The 14,678-nt window shown below is 43.1% G+C and overlaps 1 protein-coding gene across 3 annotated transcripts in view; it reads right to left on the bottom strand.

Annotated features, from left to right (window-relative positions):
- ALS2 (alsin Rho guanine nucleotide exchange factor ALS2) overlaps positions 1-14,678 on the bottom strand; it is a 134,932-nt gene that overhangs the window by 31,640 nt on the left and 88,614 nt on the right. For all 3 annotated transcript variants that reach the window (XM_040439653.1, XM_040439654.1, XM_040439656.1), the window contains exons 19-27: positions 13,161-13,226; positions 12,848-12,946; positions 12,607-12,771; positions 9,872-9,983; positions 9,153-9,230; positions 8,562-8,695; positions 7,987-8,151; positions 6,492-6,609; positions 5,627-5,784 (exon numbers count right to left, since the gene is read on the bottom strand). In XM_040439653.1, the coding sequence (XP_040295587.1) occupies positions 5,627-5,784; positions 6,492-6,609; positions 7,987-8,151; positions 8,562-8,695; positions 9,153-9,230; positions 9,872-9,983; positions 12,607-12,771; positions 12,848-12,946; positions 13,161-13,226 (1,095 nt within the window). The remainder of the gene's footprint in view (positions 1-5,626; positions 5,785-6,491; positions 6,610-7,986; positions 8,152-8,561; positions 8,696-9,152; positions 9,231-9,871; positions 9,984-12,606; positions 12,772-12,847; positions 12,947-13,160; positions 13,227-14,678) is intronic.

Genomic DNA, 14,678 nt, shown 5'->3' with positions numbered 1-14,678 from the left:
TCCTGAATTATTTTTATGTTATTCTGTCTCTCAGAGTGGGAATGCACCTACAATGTGAATTTCAGACCACTCCATGATTTCTAAGTGGAAGAACTTACAAAATCGCAGGGTGTGCAAATACTTCTGTTCCTCACTGCCTTAGAATTCCTGTCAGTATTAGGCCTCATGCACACGACCGTATTTTTTTGCGGTCCGCAAAAACGGGTTCCGTTTTTCCGTGATCCGTGACCGTTTTTTCGTCCGTTGGTCTTCCTTGATTTTTGGAGGATCCACGGATCCGTTTTTGTGTCCGCCTGGCCGTGCGGAGCCAAACGGATCCGCCCTGAATTACAATGAAAGTCAATGGGGACGGAGCCGTTTGACGTTGACACAATATGGTGCAATTTCAAACGGATCCGTCCCCCATTGACTTTCAATGTAAAGTCAGGAGTTAATATACCATAGGATCGGAGTTTTCTCCAATCCGATGGTATATTTTAACTTGAAGCGTCCCCATCACCATGGGAACGCCTCTATGTTAGAATATACTGTCGGATATGAGTTAGATCGTGAAACTCAAATCCGACAGCATATTCTAACACAGAGGCGTTCCCATGGTGATGGGGACGCTTCAGGTTAGAATATACTAAAAGAACTGTGTACATGACTGCCCCCTGCTGCCTGGCAGGTGCTGCCAGGCAGCAGGGGGCAGCCTTCCCCCCCCTGTAGTTAACACATTGGTGGCCAGTGCGGCCGGCCCCCTCCCTCCCCTGTAGTTAACTCGTTGGTGGCCAGTGGGCCCCCCCTCCCTCCGCTGTAGTTAACTCGTTGGTGGCCAGTGGGCCCCCCCCCCTCCCTCCCCTGTAGTTAACTCGTTGGTGGCCAGTGGGCCCTTTCCCCTCCCTCCTCCTCCTAATTAAAATCTCCCCCCTATCATTGGTGGCAGCGGAGAGTACCGATCGGAGTCCCAGTTTAATCGCTGGGGCTCCGATCGGTAACCATGGCAACCAGGACGCTACTGCAGTCCCGGTTGCCATGGTTACTTAGCAATTTGCAGAAGCATTATACTTACCTGCGATGTCTGCGTCCGGCCGGGAGCTCCTCCTACTGGTAAGTGACAGGTCTGTGCCGCGCATTGCTTAATGACCTGTCACTTACCAGTAGGAGGAGCTCCCGGCCGGACGCAGACATCGCAGCTCGCAGGCAAGTATAATGCTTCTACAAATTGCTAAGTAACCATGGCAACCGGGACGGCAGCAGCGTCCTGGTTGCCATGGTTACCGATCGGAGCCCCAGCGATTAAACTGGGACTCCGATCGGTACTCTCCGCTGCCACCAATGATAGGGGGGGAGATTTTAATTGAGGGGGGGAGATTATAATTTGGAGGGGGAGGGAGGGGAGAGGGCCCACTGGCCACCAACGAGTTAACTACAGGGGAGGGAGGGGGGGCCCACTGGCCACCAACGAGTTAACTACAGGGGAGGGAGGGGGGCCCACTGGCCACCAATGAGTAACTACAGGGGAGGGAGGGGGAAGGGCGGCCCCACTGGCCACCAATGTGTTAACTACAGGGGGGGGGGGCTGCCCCCTGCTGCCTGGCACGAAGTGAAAACTCAGCTCTGAAAAAGCTTTTATGCAGACGGATCTTCGGATCCGTCTGTATTAAAGTAACCTACGGCCACGGATCACGGACACGGATGCCAATCTTGTATGCATCTGTGTTCTTTCACGGACCAATCTTGTATGCATCCGTGTTCTTTCACGGACCCATTGACATAGGACAGGTCATATTTTTTTGACGGACAGGATTACATGGATCACGGTCTCGGCTGCAAAACGGTGCATTTTCGATTTTTCCACGGACCCATTGAAAGTCAATGGGTCCGCGAAAAAAAAACGGAAAACGCCACAACGGCCATGGATGCACACAACGGTCGTGTGCATGAGGCCTTACACTGACAGGCATAATACACTGCAATATTTCTACTACAATCAATGGCGATCCTATGGGCTGAATTTTATTTTTTTTAAAACACACAAAAAAACATTTCTTATCTTTCAACATAACTCATAGGAAAAAAATTACACATAAGGAATATTGTCACATCCGTAACAACCCCAAATAAAAAATGACGACATTACAAACATTATTTATCCTGCCTGATGAACTCGGACAAAATTGCTGTTTTTTTCATCCTGCCACCCAAAAACCAGTATAAGGGTACTTTCGCACTAGCGTTTTTTCTTTTCCGGCGCAGAGTTCCGTCCTCGGGGCTCAAATCCGGAAAAGAACTGATCAGTTTTATCCTAATGCATTCTGAATGGAGCGTAATCCATTCAGGATGCATCAGGATGTCTTCAGTTCAGTCTTTTTGACTGATCAGTCTTTTCAGAAAACCGTAGCATGTTGTATTTTTACCTCCGGCCAAAAATCCTGAACACTTTGACTGAACGCCGGATCCAGCCTTTTTCCCATTGACTTGCATTAACGCCGGATCCGGCGCCGTGTGTTCAGTCAAACCGGATCCGGCTTTTGCATGTTAAACCCGAAAAATGTAAAAAATAAGTTAAAGTCCATAAATGGCGGATCCATTTTCTCCAATGCATTTTTTCATTGTGATCAAAATCCTGATCAGGATTCAAATGTAATCCGTTTTCACACGTTTTTCCGGATCCAGCGGGCAGTTCCGGTGTCGGAATTGAACGCCGGATTTAAACAATGCCAGTGTGAAAGTAGCCTAAAAAGTGCTAAAAAATCTAGTGGGTCTTGGAATGTGGTGACAAAAAAAATTATTTTGTTTCAGTGTTTTTATTTTCTAAAAGTGGTAAAAAAAAATCCATTAATGATGAAAATTAATAAAATGCAAAAAAAAATTATATTTGTTTCTCATTTCTTAAACAACCATGTCAAAAGACACATCTCATGATCGTGGAAAAGATGTTAGTCTGTTTGAGGAAGGGTCAAATCATTGGCATGCATCAAGCAGAGAAAACATCTAAGGAGATTGCAGAAACTACTAAAATTGGGTTAAGAACTGTCCAACACATTATTAAAAACTGGAAGGATAGTGGGGACCCGACGTATTCGAGCAAGAAATGTGACGGGAACAAAATCCTGAAAGATCGTGATCGGCGATCACTTAAACGTTTGGTGAAATCAAATTAAAGAAAAACCACAGTAGAACTCAGGCCTATGTTTAATAGTGAAAGTAAGAGCATTTACACACGCACAATGTGAAGGGAACTCAAGGGATTGGCACTGAACTGCTGTGTAGCCGTAAGAAAACCACTAATCAGTGAGGGAAACCAGAAAAAAAGGCTTTAATTTGCTAGGGAGCATAAAGATTGGACTCTGGAGCAATGGAAGAAGGTCATGTGGTCTGATAAGTCCAGATTTACCCTGTTCCAGAGTGATGGGCACATCAGGGTAAGAAGAGAGGCAGATGAAGTGATGCACCCATCATGCCTAGCACCTACTGTACCAGCCTCTGGGGGCAGTGCTTTGATCTGGGGTTGCTGCAGTTGGTCAGGTCTAGGTTCAGCAACAGTATGTGCTCCAAGAATGAGGTCCGCTGACTACCTGAACATACTGAATGACCAGGTTATTCCGTCAATGGATTTTTTCTTCCCTGATGGCACGGGCATATTCCAAGATGACAATGCCAGGATTCAGCGGGCTCAAACTGTGAAACAGTAGTTCAGGGAGCATGAGACATCATTTTCACATATGGATTGGCCACCACAGAGTCCAGACCTTAACCCCAGTGAGAATCTTTGGGATGTACTGGAGAAGGCTTTGCGCAGCAGTCAGACTCTACCATCATCAATGCAAGATCTTGGTGAAAAATGTATGCAACACTGGATGGAAATAAATCTTGTGACATTGCAGAAGCTTATCGAAACAATGCCACAGCGAATGGGTGCCGTAATCAAAGATAAAGGCGGTCCAACTAAATATTAGAGTGTGTGACCTTTTAAAAAACTTTTTTTTTGGACAGGCAGTGTGTGTGTGTGTATATATATATATATATATATATATATATATATATATACAGGGAGTGCAGAATTATTAGGCAAGTTGTATTTTTGAGGATTAATTTTATTATTGAACAACAACCATGTTCTCAATGAACCCAAAAAACTCATTAATATCAAAGCTGAATATTTTTGGAAGTAGTTTTTAGTTTTTTTTTAGTTTTAGCTATTTTAGGGCGATATCTGTGTGTGCAGGTGACTATTACTGTGCATAATTATTAGGCAACTTAACAAAAAACAAATATATACCCATTTCAATTATTTATTTTTACCAGTGAAACCAATATAACATCTCAACATTCACAAATATACATTTCTGACATTCAAAAACAAAACAAAAACAAATCAGTGACCAATATAGCCACCTTTCTTTGCAAGGACACTCAAAAGCCTGCCATCCATGGATTCTGTCAGTGTTTTGATCTGTTCACCATCAACATTGCGTGCAGCAGCAACCACAGCCTCCCAGACACTGTTCAGAGAGGTGTACTGTTTTCCCTCCTTGTAAATCACACATTTGATGATGGACCACAGGTTCTCAATGGGGTTCAGATCAGGTGAACAAGGAGGCCATGTCATTATATTTTCTTCTTTTATACCCTTTCTTGCCAGCCACGCTGTGGAGTACTTGGACGCGTGTGATGGAGCATTGTCCTGCATGAAAATCATGTTTTTCTTGAAGGATGCAGACTTCTTCCTGTACCACTGCTTGAAGAAGGTGTCTTCCAGAAACTGGCAGTAGGACTGGGAGTTGAGCTTGACTCCATCCTCAACCCGAAAAGGCCCCACAAGCTCATCTTTGATGATACCAGCCCAAACCAGTACTCCACCTCCACCTTGCTGGCGTCTGAGTCGGACTGGAGCTCTCTGCCCTTTACCAATCCAGCCACGGGCCCATCCATCTGGCCCATCAAGGCTCACTCTCATTTCATCAGTCCATAAAACCTTAGAAAAATCAGTCTTGAGATATTTCTTGGCCCAGTCTTGACGTTTCAGCTTGTGTGTCTTGTTCAGTGGTGGTCGTCTTTCAGCCTTTCTTACCTTGGCCATGTCTGTGAGTATTGCACACCTTGTGCTTTTGGGCACTCCAGTGATGTTGCAGCTCTGAAATATGGCCAAACTGGTGGCAAGTGGCATCTTGGCAGCTGCACGCTTGACTTTTCTCAGTTCATGGGCAGTTATTTTGCGCCTTGGTTTTTCCACACGCTTCTTGCGACCCTGTTGACTATTTTGAATGAAACGCTTGATTGTTCGATGATCACGCTTCAGAAGCTTTGCAATTTTAAGAGTGCTGCATCCCTCTGCAAGATATCTCACTATTTTTGACTTTTCTGAGCCTGTCAAGTCCTTCTTTTGACCCATTTTGCCAAAGGAAAGGAAGTTGCCTAATAATTATGCACACCTGATATAGGGTGTTGATGTCATTAGACCACACCCCTTCTCATTACAGAGATGCACATCACCTAATATGCTTAATTGGTAGTAGGCTTTCGAGCCTATACAGCTTGGAGTAAGACAACATGCATAAAGAGGATGATGTGGTCAAAATACTCATTTGCCTAATAATTCTGCACGCAGTGTATATACACACACACATAACCCATGTCTTACCTCACCAGCTGAAAGATCCGTTTCAGGTAAGACTTTATCTCTCTTACTGCTTCTTGTAAAAGTCTTCGGTTGGCACCTACTCCTACATAGGTCATCCTGTACACTGCCACCAAGGCTTCCATAAGCCGGCCTAGCTGATGCACTGGGGTTTCACAAGCCTAGGGGTAAACAAACCACATGATGGGTGGGGAAGAGAAGATGCTGCTGTAAAGTGTAAAATCCCTGTAAATCTTAGCAATTCCCTAATACATTTCAAAATGGAAACAGCACTATAAGTACCACAGTTACTTTACTATGTACATAAATCATTTATAGTGTCTGGATGCCTATATGGACTCCTTCACACTCACCTACTCCGCTAGCTGGGCAACATTATGTCAGTGATAGTGAACCTTTTAGAGACCAAGTGCCCAAAGTTCACCTGAATATTTATATATATATATATATATATATATATATTTTTTTTTTTTTTTTTCTCTTCCATGTACTTTCTCATTTAGCTATAACAGCCTGCATACCTTCAGTGTGCTGCCAGTCCTGTGTGCTGATGACTGGCAGGAAAAGTCTAAGGCATATTGGTACACCATAGACTTTTTCCAGGGTGCGGGTGCCCACATAGAGGGCTCCGAGTGCTGCCTCTGGCACCCGTGCCATAGGTTCGCCACCACTGATCTATGCTATCTCGTGTATACCAAGCTTTTTGCATGAGAAAGTCTTACAATCCATCCTACATATGCTGTGCAGAATTTAATTTTACCTTGAATGTTACATTAAAGCAAACCCTATTTTTGACAATGTACAGTACAGATTAAAACCCTCCACATAAGGCTGTATTATAGGAAGGAAAATAAAAAAAAGGTTTTACATTCATTAAATATGACTTGATCATCTCATATTTCTCCATGGTGAAAGTGCCATTGTGCTGCGGAATTCGCTCCAAACTCTCCAGCATCTGTGTATGTGATCGGCTTAATGGTTCTGGACTGTAACAGATAACATCCAATGAATAACATCATAGACATTACACAAATATGAATATGCACTTCAATTAATCCTATAATTCTTCCTTTCACTGCCACAAAACATGGTAAGTGTTTCTCTTCCTACTGCATCGATCTCAGAAATCTTTTTTTGAAATGTACATCTATGTAAATTACCACATCAGGGTGGTGTCCAGATCAGGAAGAGTCACATAGTTCGGGCTCCAAACTTGCCCTCTCCAGTCTTGATTGGCCTGATCCCAGCCACTATATGTGCCATAGACATATACACTGGCTTGTGCAGTGCAGAAAGGTGTACTGTGCCCCACTGTACTACATATGCCCCGGTTTATTCCCAGAGCATCTGTCCGAGGCGGTTTCTAATTAGAGCAGCATATAGCTGGATCAGACTTTCCCTGACTACATTTGATCTCTAGGCCCAAAGAGATTTGAGTCTATTTACTGTAAGGTCCCATTTATAAAAAGTTATCTTGCAGGGCAGATGGGCTCATACACTTTGCTCAAAATGTGTGTTAAAACGGATTTTTGGGATTCATATATAGGATAGGTCATCAATATCTGATGGTTGGGTGGTCTGACTTCCGGCACCCTGGCTGATCAGCTGTTTGTAGGGGCTGCAGCGCTCTGGTGAGCTCTGTGGCCTCTTTGTAGGCTAGCAACGTCATGTTCATAAGTCACGAGGCCTAGTTGCAGATCAGTCCCATTCATTCACGTGAACAGCTGATCGGTGGATCCGCCGGATCTCAGACCTCCACAATCAGATACTGATGATCTATCCTAAGGATAGGCCATCAATATAGGAGTCCCAGAATGTCATTTTAAGAACCTCATATATATATATATACACACACACACACACACACACACACACACACACATACATATATCAGGCAGTTTGTGAACATTGAATGTATGGATAAAGAGAGTACTGTATCTTGTGTATGCTAGGGGATTTCCAGAGCGTCATCCTCCCTTTGCGTTCCCTGACGAAATTAGGTTGCTGGGGATGCTGATTAAGCTAGGAGGGGCAAAGCTGGAGCCTGGCCTCTGTGGGTATTCATGATCTGGACCCCACCCAGATGACTTTTCAACGGTAATGGTTTGCATTAACTCAAAAAGTTACTTTACTATAAAAATGGGTACAGCAGAGCCTGGAAACGGGATAGAATGCATTTTTTATATACAAATTTGCTTCTATGCAGTGTTCAGACGTGTGAACAAATAAGTTATAACAACGCTGGAATGTGTAGGGAAATACTCAGGGGGAATAGTAAGGGGGCAATTTATTAATACATTTCCAGGAGAAATAACAGAAGAACAGCACAATACAGACTAATAAGGTTCTCCAGAAAACAAAACCTGTCTTGTTGTTGGCGCCTCTTTGTTGTAATGGCTACAGCAATATTGTCCCAGGCCTTCTTTGGTTCTCCTTTCTCTGGAGCCTCACAACCAAGCTGTCTCCAGCACTCTTCAAAGATGGCCTTCCACTTCTCATCAGCTGGAACTGAAAGGCAGCCCAGCTTGCTGCATACAAAAAATGAAAGAGTAATATAAATCCTCACAAAGCTGATCTAAGGGTGTACCACCTTCTGCTCAGATGGGACTTTAGAAGGCTGCATCCTTCTACATGAGTCACAGGGTGGAAATATCACAATCCTAGTCTACAGTAAATAGTGCAATCTAAAGCTGACCTTCAGGAACATAATTATATTGTTATGGTTTAACCACACATAACTCACTTCAGGAAAGAATAAATATAGATAGACTAAGTATGGATTAGAATATTTTTATAGAGGCTATGGACACCAAATTGGAAGTAGCAGGAAGATGATAAAAATGCCTTCAACTGCACATCATTTTATGCTAGAATACAAAAATAAAATTCAAAACAAACGTGAGAAAGAAGGTCCCACCAATAACTTTTTGGGACTCACAGAGACTTTGCTTCCTCCTTCTCCCCTTCATATAAGCTTGGTTTTAGGTAGACGCCGTTGACTTTGATACCAGATCCCCATTCACCACTAAAAAGTCCCTCAATGCAATCACCATTGGACATCCTGAGAACGCCCTACAAAACAAACAAAAAACAGACCGACAATAAAGCTTATATTCCACCCGCAGAGAATACTGAAGATCATCGCTAACAAGTGTTTGCAGGAATGATCGTTAGCGATGATCTGGCAGCATAATACTGCCACCAATTACCCAATGAACAAGCAAACGCTCATTCATCAAGTAATTGAAATCTTTTAAAAGGTTTAAAAATTATCATTTGCCCCGGCGGCATATCGTGCTGTGTAATCACGATCTGTTGCCGGCAGACAGCGATTCAGCATGGGGATGAGCGATTGCTCCTCCCCATACTGAGGAGGAGATTGCTGCATGTAATAGCAGTTGTCTTCTCCGCTACCAATCAGGCGATTGCCGGGAAGGAACGCGCCCCTACCGACAATCGCCTGCAAAAATGGCAAGTGTAATATAAGCTTTAATGACAATTACCAACCAGAAAACAAAATGAATCTCACCTTCCCATTCAGTGTCCAGTCATCTGAGAACTCTCCTTCGTAAACTGTGTCATCCTCAGAAAGAAGAACACCAGTTCCCTAAAACACACCGAAATAGAGGCGACTTTCATGTGAAGAAAGACACTTTGTTGACACCCTTACAAAAAAATGTGACTACTATACATCCCAAACTGTAACATAAAAATGTGATTCTATTCCCAACATATGACTTCACTTCTCTACATTTCATATACACAGTACATACTGTTCACTACCTGCTGGGTGATGCATTTAAAACTGAGGAGTTTGTAATAATAAACCCTAACCCCTATTCCTAAAAAAAACAGACACATCCTATCTGTCTGGGTTTCCATGCTGGTTTCCACATGGTGGATTTGCTGTGAATTTTACCAGCAGATTTGTGCCAGTAAACTTCACAGAGGATTACAACACAAGGAAAGGGAATGATAATACTCGGATCCACAGGCTACATGCATGTTCTGCCTGGAAAAACGCGCATTTCTATAACAAAATGAGCATGCCATGGACTTCCAAATCTGCAGCATGCTCATTATGTAGTGGATATGCTGCAGATTTTCACCGCAAATTTCACAAATTTCCATGTGGCAGAGTTAAAATCTGCTGCAAAATCCACATAAAACACACACAGATTTGTGGCAAGATCTGCATAGAGTTTTAAACTAAATGTCTCATTTAGAATCATTTACATATTAACTCACCATCATCTTATTGAGACTAAAGGCTCCTTCATAATATAAACCAAACTGAGTCACCACAAGCCCATTGCCCTGCCGTAAATCATCTTGCCACATTCCCATATATTTTTCTCCCCTAGTAAAAGAAAAAGCAGTAATTACTGATATATGCAAACACAGGGCATTTGTTAACCTGGAACCATTATACATTTCTTGACCTGGAACCATGAATAGGATGATGGACTGAATAAAAGTCTGAGATCATCCTTTTTCATTTCCAGACAAAACAGATACATATACAAGGGCCTCTACCACTAAGGCTACTTTCACACTAGCGGCACGGACCTCCGGCAGGCGGTTCCGTCGGGTGAACAACCTGTCGGATCCGTCCTGCCTCTAGTGACCATGTGCCCCCAGACTGCCGCTCCGTCCCCATTGACTATAATGGGGGCGGTGGCGGAGTTTCGGCGGAGGCACGGCAGCGCACGGCGAGAGACTGCCAGAATAAAGCTATGACTGAACAGCCTGCCAGAGGTCCGTGCCGCTAGTGTGAAAGTAGCCTAAGGGTACTTTCACACTTGCGTATTTCTTTTCCGGCATAGAGTTCCGTCACAGGGGCTCTATATATCGGAAAAGAACTGATCAGGTATATCCCCATGCATTCTGAATGGAGAGTAATCCGTTCAGGATGCATCAGGATGTCTTCAGTTCAGTCATTTTGACTGATCAGGCAAAAGATAAAACCGCAGCATGCTACGGTTTTCTCTCCGGCTCAAAAAACTGAAGACATTTTTTTCCATAGGAATGTATTAGTGCCGAATCCGGCATTCAAAATACAGGAATGCCGGATCCGTCCTTCCGGTCTGCGCAGACCGGCAAAAATGTAAAATAAAATCTAAACTGATCCGTTTGTCCGTATGACAGACGGATCCGTTCTTGCAATGCATTTGTAAGACGGATCAGGATCCTGATCAGTCTTAAAATGCAATCACTTGGCATACATTTTGCCGGATTCCTCTGCCGCAAGTGTGAAAGTAGCCTAATTAAAACCTTTGTCCGCTCTACTTTTATGCACCCTACTGCCACTAGCTCTTTTATCGGTTATGCCTGAAAACAAAGATTACACTTGCATCCTCCCAACAAATAGTATTCTCATAGCACAAAACTATCTTTGCTGCCTTGCAAATTTCACATAAAATGGCCAATATGAAATATCTCTGAGGAGATCAGACCTGAGATAATAATCTTGCATACAGAGGGAAGTCAAATACAAATAGGTAAAAACAAGGTTAAAAATTGGAATTAAAATTATTTAAAAAGTATAGAGAAAATTACTTAGATTGACTTCTTATATTAGGTTAAAGTGAAGGGGTTCTCCAACTCCAGGAATTAATTTTAATATGTGCAGGCAGGGTAAAAAAAATACCTGTTCCAGTGCTCCGGTTCCAGAGCTGAGCCCCCAATTTCTCTGCTTCCGATCCCCTCTAGACATGAAGTGTGATGAGCCATCCACAGGGACGTCGCACAATCATTACCATAGGTGAGGCTGCTCATTAGTTGGCAGCAGTGACATACTTGCAGATGACATGTCACACTTCAGGACTAGTGGAGCCTAGAAGCAGAGAAAAAGGCAGCTTGGCGCTGGAGCGCAGGTGACTACTGCACCCAGCCAGCACATATGAAAAGAGGCTTTTGAGAACCCTTTGAAAAGCAGGGAAGGTGTAAAAAGAATGCATACTCAACTATTCAAACCCTCTCTGTTCCATGGTGCTGCTTCGGTTCTCCTGGCCATGCTATGCTTACCTAGATGCAGTGGTGATGCACCCATATACCGCACATAACCACTGCAGCCAATCACTGGCCTCAATGGTCTTGAAAGGATTGGATCATCGGCACTGGCCTATAAATCAGTATAATGCTGTGCCATCCTGTCAGAGAAGGAGAGGCCAGAGCGGTATCTCTCACTGACACACGCTGCAAGATCCTCACATTCAAATCACTTGTGTGTATCTGGCCTGCCTCTGATAAACCCTTTAACATTTTAGGCTCTGTTCACATATACATGGTTATAAACAGAAGCCACAATGCACCACCATATCTGCTACACAATGGACACCATTTTAGCCCTCTTTTAGGTTATATATTTGAATACCAGAAATCAGTATTCACATGTACCCCAGCTGGATTTTTTGCCAGACAGAATAGTGTAGTCTATTATGCTTTTTCTGTCCAGAAAAAAAAAATGACATAAAAGAAGATAAACCATACACCTCTATTGAATTGCCATTCCTATCAAAACAGACATTCAAGGGCTGCTAGCTGTGACCAGAGACATAAAATTAGCTGCAGATCTTAACGATCGGAAAATCTGCTGAAGAGAAGGTTTGTTTATGTGCAGCTTCATAGTGTGTGAGCGTGATCCTCCCATTCTGGACTTGCAGGAGCGCAGGACATTATCACGATTTATCATGCTATGTGCCTCTGCTTGACGTTACTTCTACAGGATCATAGTGACAGCTTTATGTTACTATGATTCTGTAAAAGTAAGGTCAAGCAGAGGCACATAGCATTATGAGGATAATGGTGTGCACTCCTGCAAGTCCAGAACAGAAGATCATGCTCACACATGGTGCATGATTCCCACAATAGACTCACTCGTGTGAAACAGCCCTAATACAGAGATCGACTATAGAACGTACATACAGATTATTCCCCGCCAAAAAAAAAAATATGCATTGAATAACAAGGTGGTCAATTACCTTGTGATATCATCAAAGACTCCATAACCAGTCTTCTTATCCATTACCCACTGTCCAATAAACATACTAGGTGATGAGGAAGTCAACTTGCCACTGCGAAGAAGCCCGTGCCCATGCCGGTTATTATCCTGAAAGCAACCTTCATATACTTCTCCATTTGCATACCTGAAAAAAACCTTTGTTTTTGATGGTGGTGGAAATACAATCAGAATTACTTTTTGTTAACAATGTTGGATCTTACCAGAAAGTGCCTTGACCACACATTTTGCCATCTTTCCAATTCCCAAGATAGCGGTCATTCTTTTTTAAGGCTTTGTTTGGAGTTATATACTCTCCATACCTGTGAAGAGAAAATACCATGGTCTTGTAACAAGCAAATGATGAACTTTGAATAATTTCCTCTTTTAGTAATCTGAGCCTTTCTTTCCAAGGGAAAAAGAATAGTAATTATTATTAATTAATTAGCAATTTTTGTGCAAAACTACAGATGTCAGCAAACAATTAGCACTTTTTCTGCAGTTACCGGTATTTACCGTAATAACCATATCACTTACCCATCCTCTAAGCCATTCCGAAATTCACCAGAGTATATTCTTCCATCTGGCCAGCTCAATACCCCCCTAGAAAAAGTAATAGGGATTATCAGAAACATCTGGCAGTAACACGTCATATCTTTGAACTCTAGATCCATGATGCAAACTCAAAACTATGTCAAAAATACAAGTCACTGAAGGTCAATTTATACAGCTATACAAAAGAGGACCTTTCACCGCTCCTCATATGCCCATTTTAAGGGATACATGCATGGAGCATCTATTCTTATGTCTGTATGTTGTGCCATTCCTTTATTATTTCAACCAGAAGTTATGAATGCATTGCTATCAGTCTGCAGTAAGGGTACAGAGGGGTGATAACCAGTTGGGGGGGGGGGGGGGGGGGGTACCTGCACTTACCTGATCCTGGCTGTTTCTTTCTCTTCACATGGAGCGCTATTTCCACACAAAACACGTCAAAAAGAGACCTTACTCACTTTGGCACATTTAGTAAGCTCGCCTTGTTTTGGAGTACAGGTGTATTGGCAACCTCAGTCTACAATTTGCACCTCATTTGTTATCCCTTATTAAAGAGGACCTTCACCGGTCCTGACATTACTATATAATGAGCTGGCTGTGTAGGACATACTGAAGGCATGTGAGATTTTCCCTATGCGCTGCTCCGTTCGCCCGCTGTGCCCCCGTTCTGGTTTCCCTTCCTGGTATGTATTTTCATACCATCGGTACAGGAAGGAGGAGACGACCCTGTTTCTCAGTTTTTTTGGGGGGAAAAACAGGGCCATCTGCTCCTCCCTGTACAGATGGTATGAATTTACATACCAGGCGGGAAACCAAAACAGAGGGCACAGCAGGGGAGCGGAGCAGCGCATAGGGAAAATAGTAAGCTATCTCACATACCTTCAGTATGCCCTACACTGACAGCTATTTACATGATAATGTCAGGACCGGTGAAAGGTTCTCTTTAAATCAGATTTTTCTTTTTTGGTTTAAGTCTGCCATCTAGTGGTTGTTGTTTTTTGTTGTAAGACAGATTCAAATTCACTAAGACTGGTCTAATTAGTATGTGCATGAAAATGTAGCGCAAGTGAGCTGAAATTAGGCGAATGTCTCCATGAAACTAGGCAAAATGTGGCGCAACTCACCACTCAAAATAGAGACAGAAAGAATGCCAGCCCTGGAGTGGAGTGGCGCAAATGTCTACAAAACAGGTGCAAAATCAGTTGGTAAATGAGACTTAAAAAAATAAGGTTTTTTACTCATGAAAACAGTAGCAGACACGATGGTAAATGTGCTCCATTATCTGGAGGACTTCTCATTTCTAGGGATGAGCGAACTTGTGTTTTCAAGTTCGGCGTACAATGTTCGGGTTTTCTAAGAATTCCGATATGGATTCCGCTACCAAGGAATATAACCCGAACTTTGTACGCCGAACTTTAAAACACAAGTTCGCTCAACACTATTCACTTCCTTTTCTGCTTGTGAACAGCAAGTATTTAAGTATCTGCAATCCCACTCTTG

Source organism: Bufo bufo, chromosome 7 (assembly GCF_905171765.1).
Source record: "Bufo bufo chromosome 7, aBufBuf1.1, whole genome shotgun sequence".
NCBI lineage: Eukaryota > Metazoa > Chordata > Amphibia > Anura > Bufonidae > Bufo > Bufo bufo.
Note: the sequence above shows the minus strand (reverse complement) of the source record. Positions and strands in the feature narration are given on the sequence as shown.